Source organism: Microcebus murinus, chromosome 10 (genome assembly GCF_040939455.1).
Source record: "Microcebus murinus isolate Inina chromosome 10, M.murinus_Inina_mat1.0, whole genome shotgun sequence".
NCBI lineage: Eukaryota > Metazoa > Chordata > Mammalia > Primates > Cheirogaleidae > Microcebus > Microcebus murinus.
Genome location: NC_134113.1, coordinates 82,616,670 through 82,634,642, shown reverse-complemented (window position 1 = coordinate 82,634,642; position 17,973 = coordinate 82,616,670). Strand labels below are relative to the sequence as shown.

Below are 17,973 nucleotides of genomic sequence, written 5' to 3'. Positions count from 1 at the left end.
GCCAACTGTTTTGTGGAGTTGTTTTTTAATTCATAAAACAGTCAAACTGTTGAGGAAAAAATATCCCTCATCTTCTAACACCCTCTGTTAGGGGGAGTTGTTTGCCTCTCAAGTACCTTGGTTTTTTCTGGTTCCCACGATATCTCCCTTGGCCTGTTTTTCTGAGCCAGCATCCTACATAGTCCATCGTACATTCACTTTTTGTCAAAATGTGCCTCTTGTGTCATTTCCTAGGGCCGTAGCAGGTGACTGATTAATCTGAAACAAAAAAAGAATTCATTTTTATTTTGTGGCAAAAAATAAAATTGATATACCATCCTTCTATTTTTACCTGTGCTATCTTTTCTTAAAGGTCTGTTGGGCCATAAGATGTCTTAAGCCAAAGACATAAATCTCATAATGAGGCTTTTAAGCAGGCACAAAGGGATTCCACTGAGGAAGAGATTTTTGACCAAACACATGCTGACACTTCCAAAAGGACTGCTATAGATAGGTAGCAGCCTGTCACTACCTGTCACTAGTATTCTCTCAACAGTGTGGCAAAGTTTTCCCACCACTTTCACCTCAGGTGTGGGAGAGCACAGGAGGCAAGTGAAATTTCTAATCCTTTGTATTTATTGCTCATGCTCTTTCTTTACTGTGGAAAGCACAGTGCCCGGGTCTCAAAACAAAATGAATTTTCCCATGAAACAAGTAAGTAGAAGGTAGAAATATTTGATTGTTGTGTCTGTCTTACTGTACGTATCGATGGTATGTGCCTATGATGTTTTTTGAAAACAGCAGGATATACTGACAGCTGTTCTGATATTTCTCAGCTGTGGCAGACCGTATTCCCAAGGGAATTCTGCCGACGGGCTCCTGGAGAGAAGTGGGGCAGTTGCTCAGACACCAAGCAGAACAGGTAATTCATTGTTTTAGATTCTGTTCCTCAAAATGGAAATCTTTTTTTTTTTTTCTTTCCTGATCAATTAGGTAACCCGTATTTCTGATTATTTTAAATTACAATTTTAAAAAGACAAGGAAGAAAATCAAAATCATCTTTCACCCTACTATCTAGAATTTTGATCGTGCATAAAGTTTTGGTGCAAAGCTATCCAAAATGTTTCTGGCCCTCATCATACAAATGTATGTTTTTACAACAATGAGAGGCCATTTTATAGAATATATAGAACTGTACAGAAATGTTGTTTTATCTTGCTACTTCCACCAGTATACACAGAATTAAGCAACTGCTTGTATATTTGAATTAGATATAGTATGAAAATGTAATTGACATGTTTCAATCCCAAAATGTGTAATAAAAATGAAGACGCCACATTCAAAGACTGTAGCTCTCCATCAGACCACAAAGGTGAAATATTCCCCTGATTGTATTAGCCCTCGTTGAGTTAGGGAAGATGAGGGACACAGAGGAGGGAATATTCTGTGCCTCATAGGATGGTTGAGAGGATTAAATGTGTTAATACAAATAAAGTGCTTTAAGTGGTCCCTGACATCCAGCAAACACTCAGTAACTTCATTCAGGTAGCTTATTCAGCTACAGGAAGCTTCTTGAGGTCTTTGCCTCAGGAGTGTGTTCTTTAGACATTTTGTTGTTTTTTTTTCTTTGAGATAGAGTCTCACTCTGTTGCCTGGGCTAGAGTGCCGTGGGGTCAGCCTGGCTCCCAGCAACCTCAAACTCCTGGGCTCAAGTGATCCTCCTGCCTCAGCCTCCCGAGTAGCTGGGACTACAGGCACATACCACCGTGCCCATCTAAACATTTGGCATTTTCTAATTGAACTTTAGATTAGCACAGTTTATTGGAGACTGACAAATGGGGACAGTGAAGGGGGATAGATAAGGAAGGAAGCAACAGACTCCAAGGAACAGGGTGGATACATACATGGGCTCTCCTTTGCTTTTAAACACATGCCCTCCCTCCACGTTCTACAGCCCACGTTATTCCTGGGCTGCTCAACTCAATTTCTCCCACCCCACGTGCCAATTCTAGAGTTAGTGCTTTAGTCAGCTACTCAGTGGTTTATGTACTGGGAGAGGAATAGAGAAAAAAGAAATATAAAGTCACAGGATCTAAAAATTATTATTGAGGAATTAGTAAATGTCATAGAAATTACAGATCATAATTCCCCTCTATTTTATTGGGTTAGAAGATCTGTACTTTTCTCTACCTAATGATGTCATATTCTTGCTGTGTCAGCCCATGAAAGCAGTATTTCCCTAAATACTGTATTTACCATGTGCATTTCAGGAAAATGTGCTTAAATGAGCCCCTTTTCTCCATTGCAAATCTCATAATAAGCTGTTCTCTTTCAATTGCAGATGACACTGCTCAAGTTACCTCTGATTATGAAACCAATAACAACAGCGACAGCAGTGATATTGTACAGAACGAGGATGAGGCTGAGTGTGCAAGGGAGCAGCTGAGAAAAGCATCAGCTTGCAGCACGTACACTCCTGAGACCATGATGTTCTTGGTAGGCCCATGTCACTTAACCCATTCATTTACTCAAGAAATCTGCTTTTTGCTACGGAGATTGGCTTAGAAATGGAACCTTGAATGATTAGATTTACAGATCTGTCTCCTTTAGATCACACATATGTCATAGCCATACCCATATGTACCAATATAGTTCTTCTCTATCCAGGTCCTAATGGTTTCTTAATGGTTCTGTTATTTGGTGATTAAAAGCATAAGTATTTTTTCTTTACAAATCATTACAGATATTTATTAACTCAATTAAAAAGTGTAAATAAGCATAGAAAATGAATTATTTCATTCAATAATAAAATAATATTTTATAAAGGAAAGAATAGAAAGATGAAAGAAAGGAAGGAAAGGAAGAAAGGAGTGTGGGAGGGAGTAGGAGGAAGAAGATAGTTGTCTTAGGGCATTTGCTGGTTTTTCTCTAGTACCTCTTTGACGGAGAAAGTGAGCCAATGTTTATTTTGCTTGTTATATTAAACCAGGTTTATAGTGACACTTGCTACCTATTAAAATGTTTTTAAAAAAAATTTTTTTTTACAGATTTAGTGGATTCAAATGCAATAGTGTTATATGGATATAGTACATAGAACACCTTTCTCTCACTATTAAAATATCCTTTAATGACTTAATTTGTGTGTTTAATGAGATCTGTTTAAGGAGGATACAAGTGTACATTTAAATCAGGTTAATTTGAGGGAGGCGGCAAATGGTAGAAAATGTTGACTGTCACAAGATTATCAATTTCTGTTTTATCATTTTTTATTGTATTTGTCATTTGCACTTTTAAATCAAATAGATTGTCAGGTAAAATAATTTATGTTTTCTTATCCTCAATATCTTTATTTTCTATTTCTTTTGGAAATTTAAGAATATCCTCATTTGGGACCAATTATAAAAAGTCTTCACATTTACATGGTGATTGTTTCTCAGAAAACAGTAGATCATGGGAATGAAATTAAAATCTCTGAAAAATGTTGCAGTTGTCATTCCATAAAATGAATTTTTGCTTTTGAAGCATCAATATAAATTTGATCAATTCGAGTAGGAGTGATTAAGTCCTCCTCTCCATTCATGGATCTCTTTTAAGAGTTTCATTTGAGCAAGGAAACCTCATCTCAGAAAAATGTACATAACTATGTGGACAGATAAATTTATATATAATTCCAGAATTTTCTGAAGTCCTTGAATCTTTCTTTAAGAACCCTGCAGTAACAATATTTGTACCCCCATAATATGATGAAATAAAAGGAAGAAAAAAAAGAACCCTGCAGTGGACCCAAAGCAGTTACGTTAATTTATGGAGGAAATATGCATGATTTTGCTGAAGTATATCCGAACCAGGGATATACATGCATCTAACAATGCAAAATTCACAGTCTAAAACAGAAAGCCTTGGGTACTTTCCTCCTTACTTTGGACTCAATGTCTCATTCATCTTGATTTCTTTTAAAGATCGCTCTTTGACTCTGGAGTTTTAAGTCATTTATTTATGGTAACCACAGTTATTAATTTAAATTTACCGAAGCACACAAATTGCTCTGTAGAAAAACTACTTGTCGTTAAAAATATTTTAATCTTCATTACAGGACAAACCGATTCTTGCTCCTGAACCTCTTGTCATGGATAATCTGGACTCAATTATGGAGCAGCTAAATACTTGGAATTTTCCAATTTTTGATTTAGTGGAAAGTATAGGAAAAACATGTGGCCGTATTCTTAGTCAGGTAAGATATTCATTCAGACATTATGACTGTAAATATACAAAAAACAATTCCTCATTTGCTTAAAGCTTTGTACATTCTTGACACCTGTGGGTAGGTGTTGTGTGGAGAAAGGAAGTTTTGGCACACAACATTCTGTAGATTCCTTGGTGGTGGGTTAACAAAGGAAACTGGATTTTCAAGCGCATAGAATACCATATTATACAATTAAAATATTATATAAATTTTTAAGACAAAGGAGGAGGAATCAGAGATACATAAGCAAGAGGAACAAATGATCTATAATTCATAAAATTAAGAAAACAAAAAGAGGTGACACAAGCCGCCTAAAAGAAGAAAACTGCCTATTTACAAAAACTAATTTATTGTCTAGAATTATTTCCAATGACTTTTTTTAAGTTTTTAATATTAAAGTGCTTATCAGAAACAAGATATTGTGCAGAAACATGCTTCCCCACGATGCTGTGAGAGACATATTGAATAGAGTTTTCTGTATTTGAAAATCAAAAACACATTTATTATCACAAGAAATACAGGACGAGAACTGTTGCTTAGATAGCAACAGCCTGTTAGTATTGTTATTTCTAGGCTAGACCACCTTCAAGGCTTCCCAAATAAAGAAATGTTTGTTTTGCCAAGGAAGAAAGAAAACATACAGAAATTAAGGCTTTGAACATATTTGTTTCAAAAAAAAACAAAACAAAATGTTGGATTTGCTGTATTATCAAACACCTATCAAAATATACACTCTTAATTTAAAAGAATGATGCTATAATATTTATCAGCTTATTTTAAAATGTTTTAGGTGAGCTGTTACAGATCTGAATAAATATTACAGCGGAGATATTAAAGATTACTACACTTCTTAATATGCGACTTAGGTGAAAATTCAGAATCCAACCCAGATTTATTGAGGCCACTAACATTTCTCTGCAAAAGGCTAGAAGAGAAATCACTGAAAAATACCTCTTTGTACTACTCTCTGCATCTAAAGACCGCTCAGCCAGTATCTGAGTGTGGAACTTTGGGATGAAGATCCTGATCTGGGAAGCTTTGAAGGGAGAAGATAGTGGGCCTTTTGTTTTGTGTTCAATTCCACAAACACAGACAGCTAGGTCTAGTTGGGAGGTGCGCCAACATTACTGATGGGATATAAAGTACAAAATAAATACAAAGTCTGTATAACATGGAATTGTTGCCTCTGCTAGACTCCTATCCATGAACACATTGAGGAATATAATGGCATCCCTTGCTCTTTGCTGGGAGTTAAGAGCCCATTCTTCTTCTCCTCTTCCTTTCTCCTCAGTGCTAAGCAAGGTCTCATTACTGATCTTGAAGACTGGTTTAAGGACAGCCATTCTATCTAATCCACCTTACCCCCTCATACCTTAGGGCTCCTCCTGGGAGGTTTTGTATCCCACTTTCTGAAATCCTTGGAAGACTATGACTTTGAGGGAGTGATCTTTCCTGGAAATACACTTGTAATGGTGCTTCAGGATGTTTCAATGGGCTAAAGTATTTTCTACCTTTTACTGGATTGTGTGTTCCCTGGCATGGAGAAAAAAAAAAAATCTCATCTCGATTCTTATTTGATATATGTTTCACAAACTCTCCAAAACTCTCTAACATTCACAGTAACTTTGGTACAGGCATTTTCCCACCCCTATTTTACAGAAGAAGAAACTAAGGCTTAAAAGAGGACATAGTGTCCCTCTAAAATTATATAGTAAATATTAGACCCAGGCTTCAAATGTAGATTTATCCATCTCGGAAGCCCAGGTTTCTTACATTCATTCAGCTGCTTCTCAGATCCCCATAAAGCACATTTTGCTTATTATACCTTCAAGCTCTCCAAGTGGGGCATCTAACCAAGTAGAAAAGTGGTTATCACAGCAGTTGGTTTTACAGCACAAGTGACAAGTACTGATATCATTGCAAGTATCCAGCCCCGCTTTATGGGGGTGGAAGGATGGAACTTGGTCAGCATTGACACAAAATGTGTCCTGCCAGTTGTAGATACCAGTAGACCTTGGAAAGATTATGGATAATTAGCAATTAGATCACCACCAATTCATTAATGTATTTTTTTTGTTCTAGTCATCTTTCAAAAATAAAGTATTACTGCATGATCTTTAGCAGTCACTCTTTACTTTCCCAATTTACCGAACATTGAACTTTGAGAAAATACAGCAAACACAGCTTCCTATGCCTTGTTGAGTAGTTTAACATTTTTTCCCTTTGATTTGAGTTTATAAGTGCAAAAATCATGACATTTTGCTTATGGAAAAGGATTTTTTTTTTTTTTTTTTTTTTTTTTTTGGCTTAGTAAGGCTTCAGGACAGCTGAAGTGAATTAACATGGACATTCCAAGAAATCACCTTTTGGCTGAGACTAAACAGAAAAAATCTTACTTCAAAAGATTTTTAAAAGAGACATATGTACAGTGGAAATGACTTCTCAGTCTCAATACACAGCCTGCCTTTTGATGATTATCATGTTTATTTTAACAAATCTAAAAGGACATCCTTCAGATTTTTTCAGTTACCAATATTTACCTAGTTAACAGTATCTTTATTTATGAGTTTGGAATTACCATGTGTAAAATTATTGAGAGTTGATTTTAACAGCTTCTTGAGGAAAATTCTTCTGTTTTAAAATCATACTCTAAAATATCCTGTTGTCTTAATTTTGCAATTCATCTTTGAAATGTTTTAAGAGAATCATAGACAACTTTAGCTATTTGTGATCCTAACCATACTGTTTTGTTTTTTTTTAAATGGTGGTAGAATTTGAAGCTGATGGTAAAATCTGAAGCTAAAATGCTTGGTTGGAATTCTGGCTCTCAAATGGATCATCTGTGTGATCTTGGACGAGTCACTCAACCTCTCTGTGCTTCAGTTTCATCTGCTTTCAAATATTAGTAATCAACAGTACCTATCTCAGAAGATGCTATGAGGATTAATTATAATATGTAAACTTTTTAATATATAAAATTGAAATTAATTACAATATGTATACATATAAATCACTTAGAATCAACCTTACTTATTTAATGCTGTGTGTGTGTGTGTGTGTGTGTTTGCAGTAGCTACTGCAGCTGTTATTATTATTATTGCAGTAACGTGCATAGTTAAATCCCTTAGGTGCATATAAACAGGAACTTAAATATAGTCCAAGGCAATAGTAGGAAGGAAATAACTAAAAGACGAAACAGCTTGAAATATAACAAGAACCACAAACTTTACTTTCTGCTGCATTTTTAAAAGAGAGGAGGTAGGAATGGAAAAAGAGACAATGAATAAATACACTTGTCCTTTAGAGTGAAGAAAGTACCTAGAAGTTGAGATGAATATATTATACAATTTATTTCTCATTGAGCAGCCAAGATGCTCCTTTTAAAAATAAGCCAAATAAAGTTATTTCCCTTCACCAGTCTCTTCAGTGACTCCTTACCTCACTCAGAGTAAAAGTCCTTATAAATAGTGGATCTGGCTCTCACACTCCAAGACTGCACCCCCGCCCCAGTCCCACCCTGTAGTTACCCCCTTGTTGAAGTCTCACTCCAGTCCTTGTGCACTCTGTTTCAGTCACACTGGCCTTCTTGCTGTCTCCTGAATACAGCAAGCATAGTTCAGTGCCTCTACTGTGACTCTCTCCTCTGCATGGAAAATTCTTTCCTCAGATATCCATGTGCCTCACTCCATACCTCCTTCAATTCTTTGCTCAAATGTCACCTACTGAATATGCCAACTCTAACAACCACATTTAAGATGACATCTGCCATGCCTTCCCTGCCATCCCGATTCCATTTTTTCTTTTCCCCAGGATTTATAACTTTCTGACATATAGTATATAACTTATTTACTTATATCTATTGGTTCTTGCCCTCCCCTGCTAAACCAAAAGCTCAGTGAAAGAAGAGATCTGTGTTTTGTTCATATGTATGCAGTGCACATATATACATATGTGTGTGTGTATATATATATATATGTAGACAGAGAGACAATGCATGCATAAAAAAATTGGCACATAGTAGGCACTCAGTAGATACATGTTGAATGAATGAATCCCTTTTTCCAATATAAGTGTGTGTATATAAGTATAGATATAGACACATATAATGTATGTGACTGATAAATATTAGAAATATAGTTAAAAAGAATACTAGTGAATTTGAATAAATTTAAATATGATAACAAAAGATGGAACCCTAACTATAAAGCAATATATTGAAGATTTGGAAGAACTATTTCAAGAGAATTTTAAGAAGGAATGCAGGTAACAAAAAGGACAGATAATTCTTTTTTAAGGTCTCCTGAATGCTAACCAGCACTGTGCCTTTGTGATGTGCAGTGAGGCCATTTTAAAAGGTTCTGCCCTCTATTCTGCTTCATGAATAACCACCTCTCTCCCCACTATTTTCTCCTGTTCCATTATCATTTTTTTCTTCCTCCACCATTTGCATGTCACATATGCTAATTATACCCAAAGGTATTTATATTTTTATATTTAATTATATATTTATATTTAATTATATCCAAAGGTATGTGAGTCATCAGAGCCAGGAAAGCAATTGGAAAAAAAAAAATAGATATTCAGAGGAAGAAGAGGAAAGATAAATGAGGGAAAATAGTTTAGACCTTGTTATTTATACTGGATTAGAATAAATCTTTTTTCTTTATATATCTTAGTCAAAGCAACCCTTTTCCTGTCTCCCATAATTCTTTCCCCTTTTATCCTTTACTGAAGCACAACTCGGAATCTTTTATTCTGTGGAAAACTTTATTTTTTTAATGAAATGAGTCCAAATTAAAGCTTTCTCTTATCCTTTATTTAGTGCTTATCATATATACTATGCAATTAGCAATTTACTATGTATCATCCTCTAATTATCAATATCACACACAATTTAATACCTTGGTGTACTACCATAGTGTATGCTGGTTTCTCTGTTGGTGGTTTCTTGGGTCTATGTCTAGTCTTTACCATAAAAATAGATTAGATGCCCCTGTGGTCAGGAACTACAAAAGCTAAGCACATAGAAGGGTAGGCACATATATAGCAACATGCTTGATTAATTGTTTGCAATAAGTATCTCTACTGGGAACAAATTAATGTGGTTGATGGAATGTATGCTATTTTTTCCTCATTTTTTTTTTATGTCTAACACACACTTAGGGATGTTTTGTAAGGCTTTGTCTGTCTCTTTTACAGGTATCATACAGACTTTTTGAAGACATGGGCCTCTTTGAAGCTTTTAAAATTCCAGTTAGGGAATTTATGAATTATTTTCATGCTTTGGAGATTGGATACAGGGATATTCCTTGTAAGTATAAGTGATTTGTGGAATAATACTTTTACAATTTGTCAGATTTGCTATGGATAATGGGATAGTGAATCATTAGCAGCTAAAACAGAATTACACATGGTGGACACTCAATATGGCCACGTCATAGCATGGTTGGGAAGGGGGGTATAGCGCAAGTTAGAATCTGGTTCCTTCACTTATGGGCTATGTCTTACTTAACCTCCACATGCCTCATTTCTTAATACATAAAATAGGGATCATAATATCTGCTTCGTAGGATTGTTAGGATAAAACAAGGTGATAATTTTAAAGAAGTTATAATGGTGCCTTGCACATTATAAGTCAAATTTAAATGTTTGATGAATGAACAATTAAATATTAAATTTAAACGTATTGCCCATTTAATAATCTGCCCCTTTTATTGGGTGAATTCAATGTTTGTCATGGTATCTGAGGAGTTCAATCACTAAATATTGAAGTTTTCTTAATATAAATTTAGCTGATGTTTAGAGAGATAGGAGGATGGTGGTCTCATTAATAAAATAGGAAAGAGACATCTGGAAGTGGCTATGAAAAAAATGATCAGAAACATTTTTAAAATTAGGTAAATGTGAAAAACCCAAGGAGAGGACATAGTGTTCAAGCTTTGAATATTGTGAGAATAAGTTTGCCATTTATAATAAGGAGAAACTGGAACACATGAAGAGATGTTTAATTTTCAGTATATAGCATTTGAGGCGTCATCAGTCAGAACATGTAAGAATTGTACTACAATGCACAAAATATATGGGTCTGAAAGAAATGTTCATGGGTCCAACCAGGAAAGTGTGGAAAAGTATAGAGATCATGTGACACTTCAAGGAAATAAACACAGAGAAAGAAAAATAGTCAAACATAATATATGGTTGGAACGTGTCTTAGAAATGTGTTATTTAAATCATGTTTTACCTTTTATGTTTTAAATTTGCTTTAATTATGCACCTCAGACTTCAGAACTCCATGTTCTTTTGCAGTTGCAAAGAGCTGAAGTTAAATAAAAAATGTAAAGATGCAGACAAAACACGAGTATTTGCAGAACAGGGTAGCACGTTAACCTACTGATCCATTATTAACATGTTGTTTTTTAAAATGACATTTACATGCTACGTTGGAATGAATATGCACAGCTGATAGTATGTGATAGGAAAAGAATGAAGAATTGAACCTACGAATTGTGAGATAGAAAAATGAGAATGAAGAGTTGAATCTACAAATGAGATTTATTTTTTTAGAGAATATGGGACCGAAATGCAGGCAAAATAGGACAGTTGGAGTAGAGAAGAGGGAAGCTTAACAGTACCAGGCCCCCTGGGAAAGTCTGGCCGACAAAGCTATGGAAATTGGAAAAGAGATACGAAAAGGGATAGTTTGAAAGGATCTCAAGATAAGCCTTGCTTGCTTAATACAGTTTTCCCAGGGCCCACTGTGCTTGGATGCCAGTAATTGACATAAATGTTAGTGATATCTCAAAGGTTAAAGAGTTATATAAATAAACTTTGATAGAAAAGAAGCCACCGAAAACACTGAAGAACAGCTAGTGACCAGACAGAATTTCCAAATTGATGTTATATTTTCAATTGTATTTTAGTGATATAATCAGCCATAGCAAAGTTCCATTCAGTTCAAATTGATACTAGACTACAGAGATAGAATAACCACTAACTTTTCTCTAGGTATATGTCATTAAATAATAGTAAAAGATGACCCATATTTAAGTATAAAAAGAAGTTTCCAGATTCTAAAGTTTATTGTTCACTTTTATATTTTCTTACTACATTTTTATATGTTATGAGTAAATTGATCTTTTTTCCTGTAGTAGTGGGTTCTTCATTCCATGTGAAAAGAATTTGTTATATTAAACCTGCTTGTTCTATTTGAAGTCTCAGATACTTTCCATAAAGGGAATTTATTTATATCTTCTCATAGGAAAGCCCTAGCTTGATTGGTGGTCACTTTTAAATAATGATACCTCATATGTGCTGGGGTTGTAAATTTAGATTAATATGGATATTTATTAAACACCTTGCTTATCGTTAATTATAATTAACATATATAAAAATTTGCTATTTTAACATTTACTTCTAGAGAACTGTATTTCTAATGGCTCTAAGTGAATCCACAATAATTGAAAAAAACCTAAGAGGAACCAAAGTGAAAATGGAGTTGGATGAATTTTAATGTGACAATATATGAAAATATTAGAAACTAAATTTTTATCATAGTTCTAAGTGCACCTTTCACAATTTTCAAGAGAAGAAGGAAAGTATAAAGGCTTTTAAACTTGTAATTAGAACCCTGACTAAAAATTGAGGAATCTAGATTTAAACAGGGGGGGGGGAATGAGAGAGAGAGAGACACAAGGGAGAGAAGGAAGGAAGGTAGGAAGGAAAATGTCATGGAAGTAGCAGTGGAAAAGGCAATAAATATAGGCAACTCACAATAAATGTGATATTTTTATCACATTTATATATTCAGTGTGGCTTAGGATAAATTAAGGTATGGTTAATACCAAGTTTTTACCTAGTACAGAAGATAAATCATCAGTTCCTATTTTAGCCATTGATCCAGTTATTTTGGAGGGTGCTTATTCTATTTTCAAACAATTTCATCTCTCAAATATATTATCCCTGACACCTCTCATTCTTATTACTCAAGTTTGAGAATTAGGGAGCAGACCTCAGCAGTACCTGTGATCATACAACTATTTAATGGCGGCAATGAGAATAGTCTTGCTCAATCTGTGTTTATTTAGTTCAGTTCATTTAAGCTATATAGAATGTGCCCACCAATTTTAAAGCTAGATATTGAGGTGATATGGTACAAGCTAGAGGGGCAGAACTACCATGTTTCCCTGAAAATAAGACAGGGTCTTATATTTATTTTTCCTCAAGAAGACACCTTAGGGCTTATTTTCAGGGGATGTGTTATTTTCCCCTGAAAGCCTCAGCTTGCAGCACGCACAGGATGGCCGGGACCTGACAGGGGGAGCCAACCTTGTTGGTGGGGCTGCCCACACCTTTCCAGTCACCTCTGGGATAGTAGCTGTCACGAAGGGGCAAATGAGAAGGGCTGTTCGTCTTCTTTACTGCTCCAGGACGGAATGCATGGGTTGTGCAGATACGCTGCGCAGCCACGCCCATCACTACGTCTTATTTTCGGGGTAGGGCTTATATTGCGCAAATGCTTAGAAATCCTGCTAGTGCTTATTTTATGGGTAGGTCTTATTTTGGGGGAAACACGGTATTAGACTAAGACTATTAGCTATAATGCAAAGGAAAAACATGCTTAAAGTGTCACATCTGTTCTTTACTGCTTCTCCTAGCCCTGTGATGCATGAGAGTGTGGATAGAATTTTCAAACAAAATAAATTTATTTCAATCAAAATAAATTTGGGTCTAAAAATCTATGGATTTTACATATAATTCCAACCCTTCATACCAGCTCACTTCAAATCTGTGCTTGAGTTATAAGGAGAAAGTTGAGAAAACAACTGTATCAAGATGGAAGAGTGAGGTGGGCAGACTTTAGGAAAGAGGTAGGGTGTACCAGGTGCTAGTGTGTGCGTGTGTGTCTCTGTGTTGTCAGGAAGAGGGGTTTGCCATGTGGGTGAGGGAATTAGGGGTTTGTCCAAAATCTAGAGATGAAGGATGAGGGATGATAATAATAATAAGGATAAAGTAAGAATAGCTCCAATACCATTTCTTATCCTTCTCGGTTGCCTACTGTGGGCAGAACAAGAAGAAGAATCTTTGAGCATCTTTATGTATCATGTACAAACCTATCAATACCTTCCATGACCTAGCTGGCTTCTCTCCTGGGAGCGTTTGCTCCTGAGTTGGGTCATCAGAGAGTTAATGGCAAGAGTAATGTAGACCAGCACTTGGCTTACTACTTGCACATAGTACATGCTAAATGAGTATTTGTCTAAGAAGCATGTTATTGACTGCTGACAGGACAGATGGTTTTCCATTCTTTTTAAGTCATTGGTGACAGTACAATTCTAGACACATACACACACACACACACACACCTAGATGTATATATTTAAGCCGTTAGATTTCATTAATTATTGTCTTCTTCAGTACTTCAAAACCTAAACTAAAAAGTAAATGTAGCATTTTTTTTTTTTCATATACTGTCTTCACCTAGTTTTTTAATCAAAATTATACTGGGATCATAGAATGAGTTTGGCAGCTTTCCCTCTTATATTTTCAGCACTAAATTATTTAGATAGAATTATTTGTTCGTTGGAAGTTTGTAAAAATTACCTATGATGCCTTCTAGGCCTGGACCTTGCGGTGGGAACAGGGCAGGAAGCAGTAGGACTCAAGAACTGCAAGTTCACATCCATTTCTCACCCCAAAGAGGCTCTGCCAACAACCTCATCCTGCCACCATCACTCTTGTAATGCTGGGCTTGTGCACATTTTCTCTGACTTGCAGGAATAGTGATAATCTTCCCAGTTTGCAACAGGAGAGAAGGACTTAAGTCCTTAAGTTGCTGGCTTAAGATGCTGGCTCCCAAAACATCTCCGCATGGTGGCATTCTCTGCCCAGAATTCCATTTTCCTCCTATACTAGGTCATTTTTGTCTTCTACCTCCCCAAGGGATTAGAATAGCTTTTACTTAGCTCTTAAATTCCATTCTTACAAACCCAGCTTCAATTTGGGGAGAAAGCCAGCGATCTGCACTAGTTTACCATCTTGTTCTACAGCAACCACTTATTTTACACCAATAATATTTATGCTAATCGCAGACTTACTGTGTATCAGGCACTTTAAAATATATTTCCTCCTGAAATTCTTAACAGTTGTGCTATGAAATTGGCACTAACGTTATCCCCATATTTTTAAGATAAGGAAATGAGTTTTAAGTAACTCACACAAGGTAACATGGATAATAAATACCAGAGTAGACACAAAACCAGATCTGTCCCAAATCCAGAAAATTCTAGTATGATCAATTTTGTACATGGCACAGCTACAGAGATAAAATGTGATTGTAAGTATCTTGTCTGTGAATTTTCTATAAATGGAAAGTGTTTGTGTCACTTGAGATGGTCTATACACAGGAATATAGACTTTAATCTTCATAAAATTGCTCTTTGAAGTACTAAATAGTTTTAGTACAATGACACAAGGTTGGCTATTTCCTCTTCAGGAGCCTGGTAGTACTGTGTCTTAAAGCTCTTCTGAGGACATCTTTTTAAGCCCACACTCAGGCCTCTTGGCTGAATTTCTGGGGTGTTTACCCAAGATTTAGCCACATATTATCACTTAAAGACTAACTCCTAAGAGTTGCCAGAAATGTAGGAAAATAGGCACCATCTACCTACAGACCACATATGCTGTAGGTTTCCTCTTTTTTCCTCTGGCCAGGGAACAAGTGTTCTCTCATAGTCTCATGTCATTCTTCTTCTCTTCTTTTCCCATCTTCTTCTCATCTGTTGAATATTATTCAGAGATACAATGCATGGAGAAGGAAATGGTATCATAGTTGGTTAATAGGACCAAAATGTGTAAAGTTAGTACATTTAGGGAAAAGCATACCAATCAATGAAGTATTATGGAGGGGCAGACAAACAAGAACAAAACTTGGAAGAAGTACACCAGAAAAAAGAAGGCGAGCCAAGAACATACTGGGCATCTGGTTATGGTTCAAAAGAAGCTGAACTGCACATGACTTCCTTCCCAGGATAATGACATTATGACCAGTGGATTTGGTTTTTCCAGTTTTTACTCTTCAAAATGGCTCAACTTCCTACATTACTATACAAAGTAGTTGTTTTTGTTTAGGTATTTCCTGGAAGTATATTCCCCGTTAGAATCTCTAGATCAGAGAATGTAATTGCTTTTGGCTTTGAATTTTGCTTGTAGATGTAATCTACATATATAAGATGTATTCACTTTTATTGCAGTGTTTTAAGATTGATACAGAAAAATGGTATTATGATCTATTCCCTGATTATATTTACCAGAGGTGAAATAATAGATCTGATCTAGTTAAAGTATGTCATAGCTCTTAATTTTATTGTGGTTTTCTGCATGGTCTTATACAGAAGGATGAAAATAAGTGCAAGAGTAAATATTACAGTTGTTTCACATAGTGAGTTTCCTATGTACGTAGGTTTCTGGTAGACTCTGGACATAGACTTTTCCACTTCATACATCTGCATGCATACTAAATGTGAGTGTTTTTTCCTTGTTACCATGGATATTATGGAGTTATAGAAGAGTAATTTAAGGGTATTATTTGTTGTGGAAGGTTTGGCTGACTTTCATGGGGGTACTAAAATGTTAGTTAGGTCTAACCTGCTTATCCAGTAGATGGCACTGTTAGTCCTTAGACCCCAAAGTTCACAAATTGATGATGGTTCCTTTGCATTGGTTGCAGATCATAACCGAATCCATGCCACTGACGTCTTACATGCCGTTTGGTATCTTACTACACAACCTATTCCAGGCCTTTCAACTGTGATTAGTGATCATGGTTCAGCAAGTGATTCAGGTATGTGTGAAGTATATCTGTGCTTCCTTGTGAAAGGTGGGAATAGAAGGGTGTTTTGTTTTTTGTTTTTTTTAAAAAGGAAGTCAAGACAAATGATACTGGTTTAATACTTTTAAAAAATTTGTGCTACTTTCATTTTCTCTTCTCAGATTCTGACAGTGGATTTACACATGGACATATGGGATATGTATTCTCAAAAATGTATAATGTGACAGATGATAAATACGGATGTCTGTCTGGGAATATCCCTGCCTTAGAGTTGATGGCACTGTACGTGGCTGCAGCCATGCACGATTATGATCACCCAGGAAGGACTAATGCTTTCCTGGTTGCAACTAGTGCTCCTCAGGTAAATCTTTAGACTTTGGGTAGGAGAAATAATTTAAATTTTTCTCTGGAAAAATTAAGTTTATAAATTGGATTGATAATAGGCACCAGGTAAATATAAGCCAAATTATATTCCGTCCCTTAGAGATCATGCTAATTCTGAAAAGATATCATGGTTTCTTCCAAGATATCAATGGCGGCATGCAACTTTATTACCCATGGGATCCCTTCTCAATGTTATTCTTAGGAAGAAAATCTACTTTAATTCATATTATGGAAATTCCTCAACAAAGAAAAGGGAATCTATACAAAAGTCCCTTTCTGAAAAGATTAGAGAACCAAATCTTTCCTGGATTTTTAAGAATGTAAGGCTTCTTTGTATAAAAACCACATTCCTTTGAAATATATTCATTATAATAATTATGATTTTTATGGCATCTATGTTGGTTAGTAGGAATTTAACATCAGTTTATTTCACTGATTCAAGGGAAACATTTTTTTTAACCTGAGCAGAGATTCCAACATAGATTCTAAAAACAACCAATAAATTTAAAGTTCATCTTGATACTTCAAGTGAAGTATCAAGTCAAAAATCTAAGTCAAAAATTAATCATTAAATATCTTGGTATCTCCATCTATACAGTTAAATTCAGTCAGCTTCCCTTTGATTTAATCAGTTGAGCCCAAATTACTAAACATCCTGAGATATTCCATTGTTCTTTCTATAGGATCTAGAGGCCAGTTTGGTACCATATGTATTCTTTTGTTTTCTTGTTTGCTTTTTTTCTTCCACCCCACTGCCATTCATTTCCACAATGTCTCTTACGGACTTTTTATAATTTGCCTTGAATCTATATACAATAAAAATATCCTGATTTTTTTTTTTTATGAGTACTTACTTCATCTTCTTTGTGCATGTCCTCCATACACCAGAGTTTTTTTTTTCTGAAGACAGTCAAAAATCCTCTTGCCAGCACAATTTACCATGCAGATTTTTCTGCATGTCTGCATTTTTACCTACCTCAATATAATATTCATGTACTTAGTTTTTCCTTTTTGTCCTTCTACCTTTTTTTTCCTCCTTAGGCTATCTTACACACTAGTCTTCAAGCATTTTGTAGGCAGCTTCCCCTTTTTAAAAAAGCATTACCTAATAATGCTTCCCTCTGCATTTTCAGAGAATTCCAACCAGGTAGATGCTTACTTTATGTCTTCAATTACTAAATAATGGGAGATATTTCCTATGGCTAATTTTGGAGGGAGAATATTTTGAATTGTGGGCTTCTCAGGGATTCCATTCCTCTTTAATAGTTATATGTGTTTAACTGACAAGAGGTGATTCTGTACCAGATACAAAAAGTAAGCAAGTTACCTCTTAGGAATATAAAGTGTGTGTGTGTGTGTGTGTGTGTGTGTGTGTGTGTGTGTGTGTGTGTTTAAATTCTTGTGCCCTACAAAGAAATCTAAAGAAAAAAATCTAAAGAAAATGTATCTGTTAAGATGGACTCCTCACTTGTGGACTAAAATTTTAAGAAAAGGAACTTTATTTTACAAAAAAAGGAAGTTTAATCAAGTAAAATAATCA

The 17,973-nt window shown here is 35.4% G+C and overlaps 1 protein-coding gene across 1 annotated transcript in view; it reads left to right on the top strand.

Moving 5' to 3' along the window:
* The window catches only part of PDE3A (phosphodiesterase 3A), a 295,523-nt gene that overhangs the window by 258,390 nt on the left and 19,160 nt on the right, over positions 1–17,973 (top strand). The window contains exons 7-12 of the mRNA XM_012785508.3: positions 816–901; positions 2,321–2,475; positions 4,073–4,210; positions 9,422–9,533; positions 15,948–16,061; positions 16,211–16,410. Coding sequence (XP_012640962.3) covers positions 816–901; positions 2,321–2,475; positions 4,073–4,210; positions 9,422–9,533; positions 15,948–16,061; positions 16,211–16,410 — 805 coding nt within the window. The remainder of the gene's footprint in view (positions 1–815; positions 902–2,320; positions 2,476–4,072; positions 4,211–9,421; positions 9,534–15,947; positions 16,062–16,210; positions 16,411–17,973) is intronic.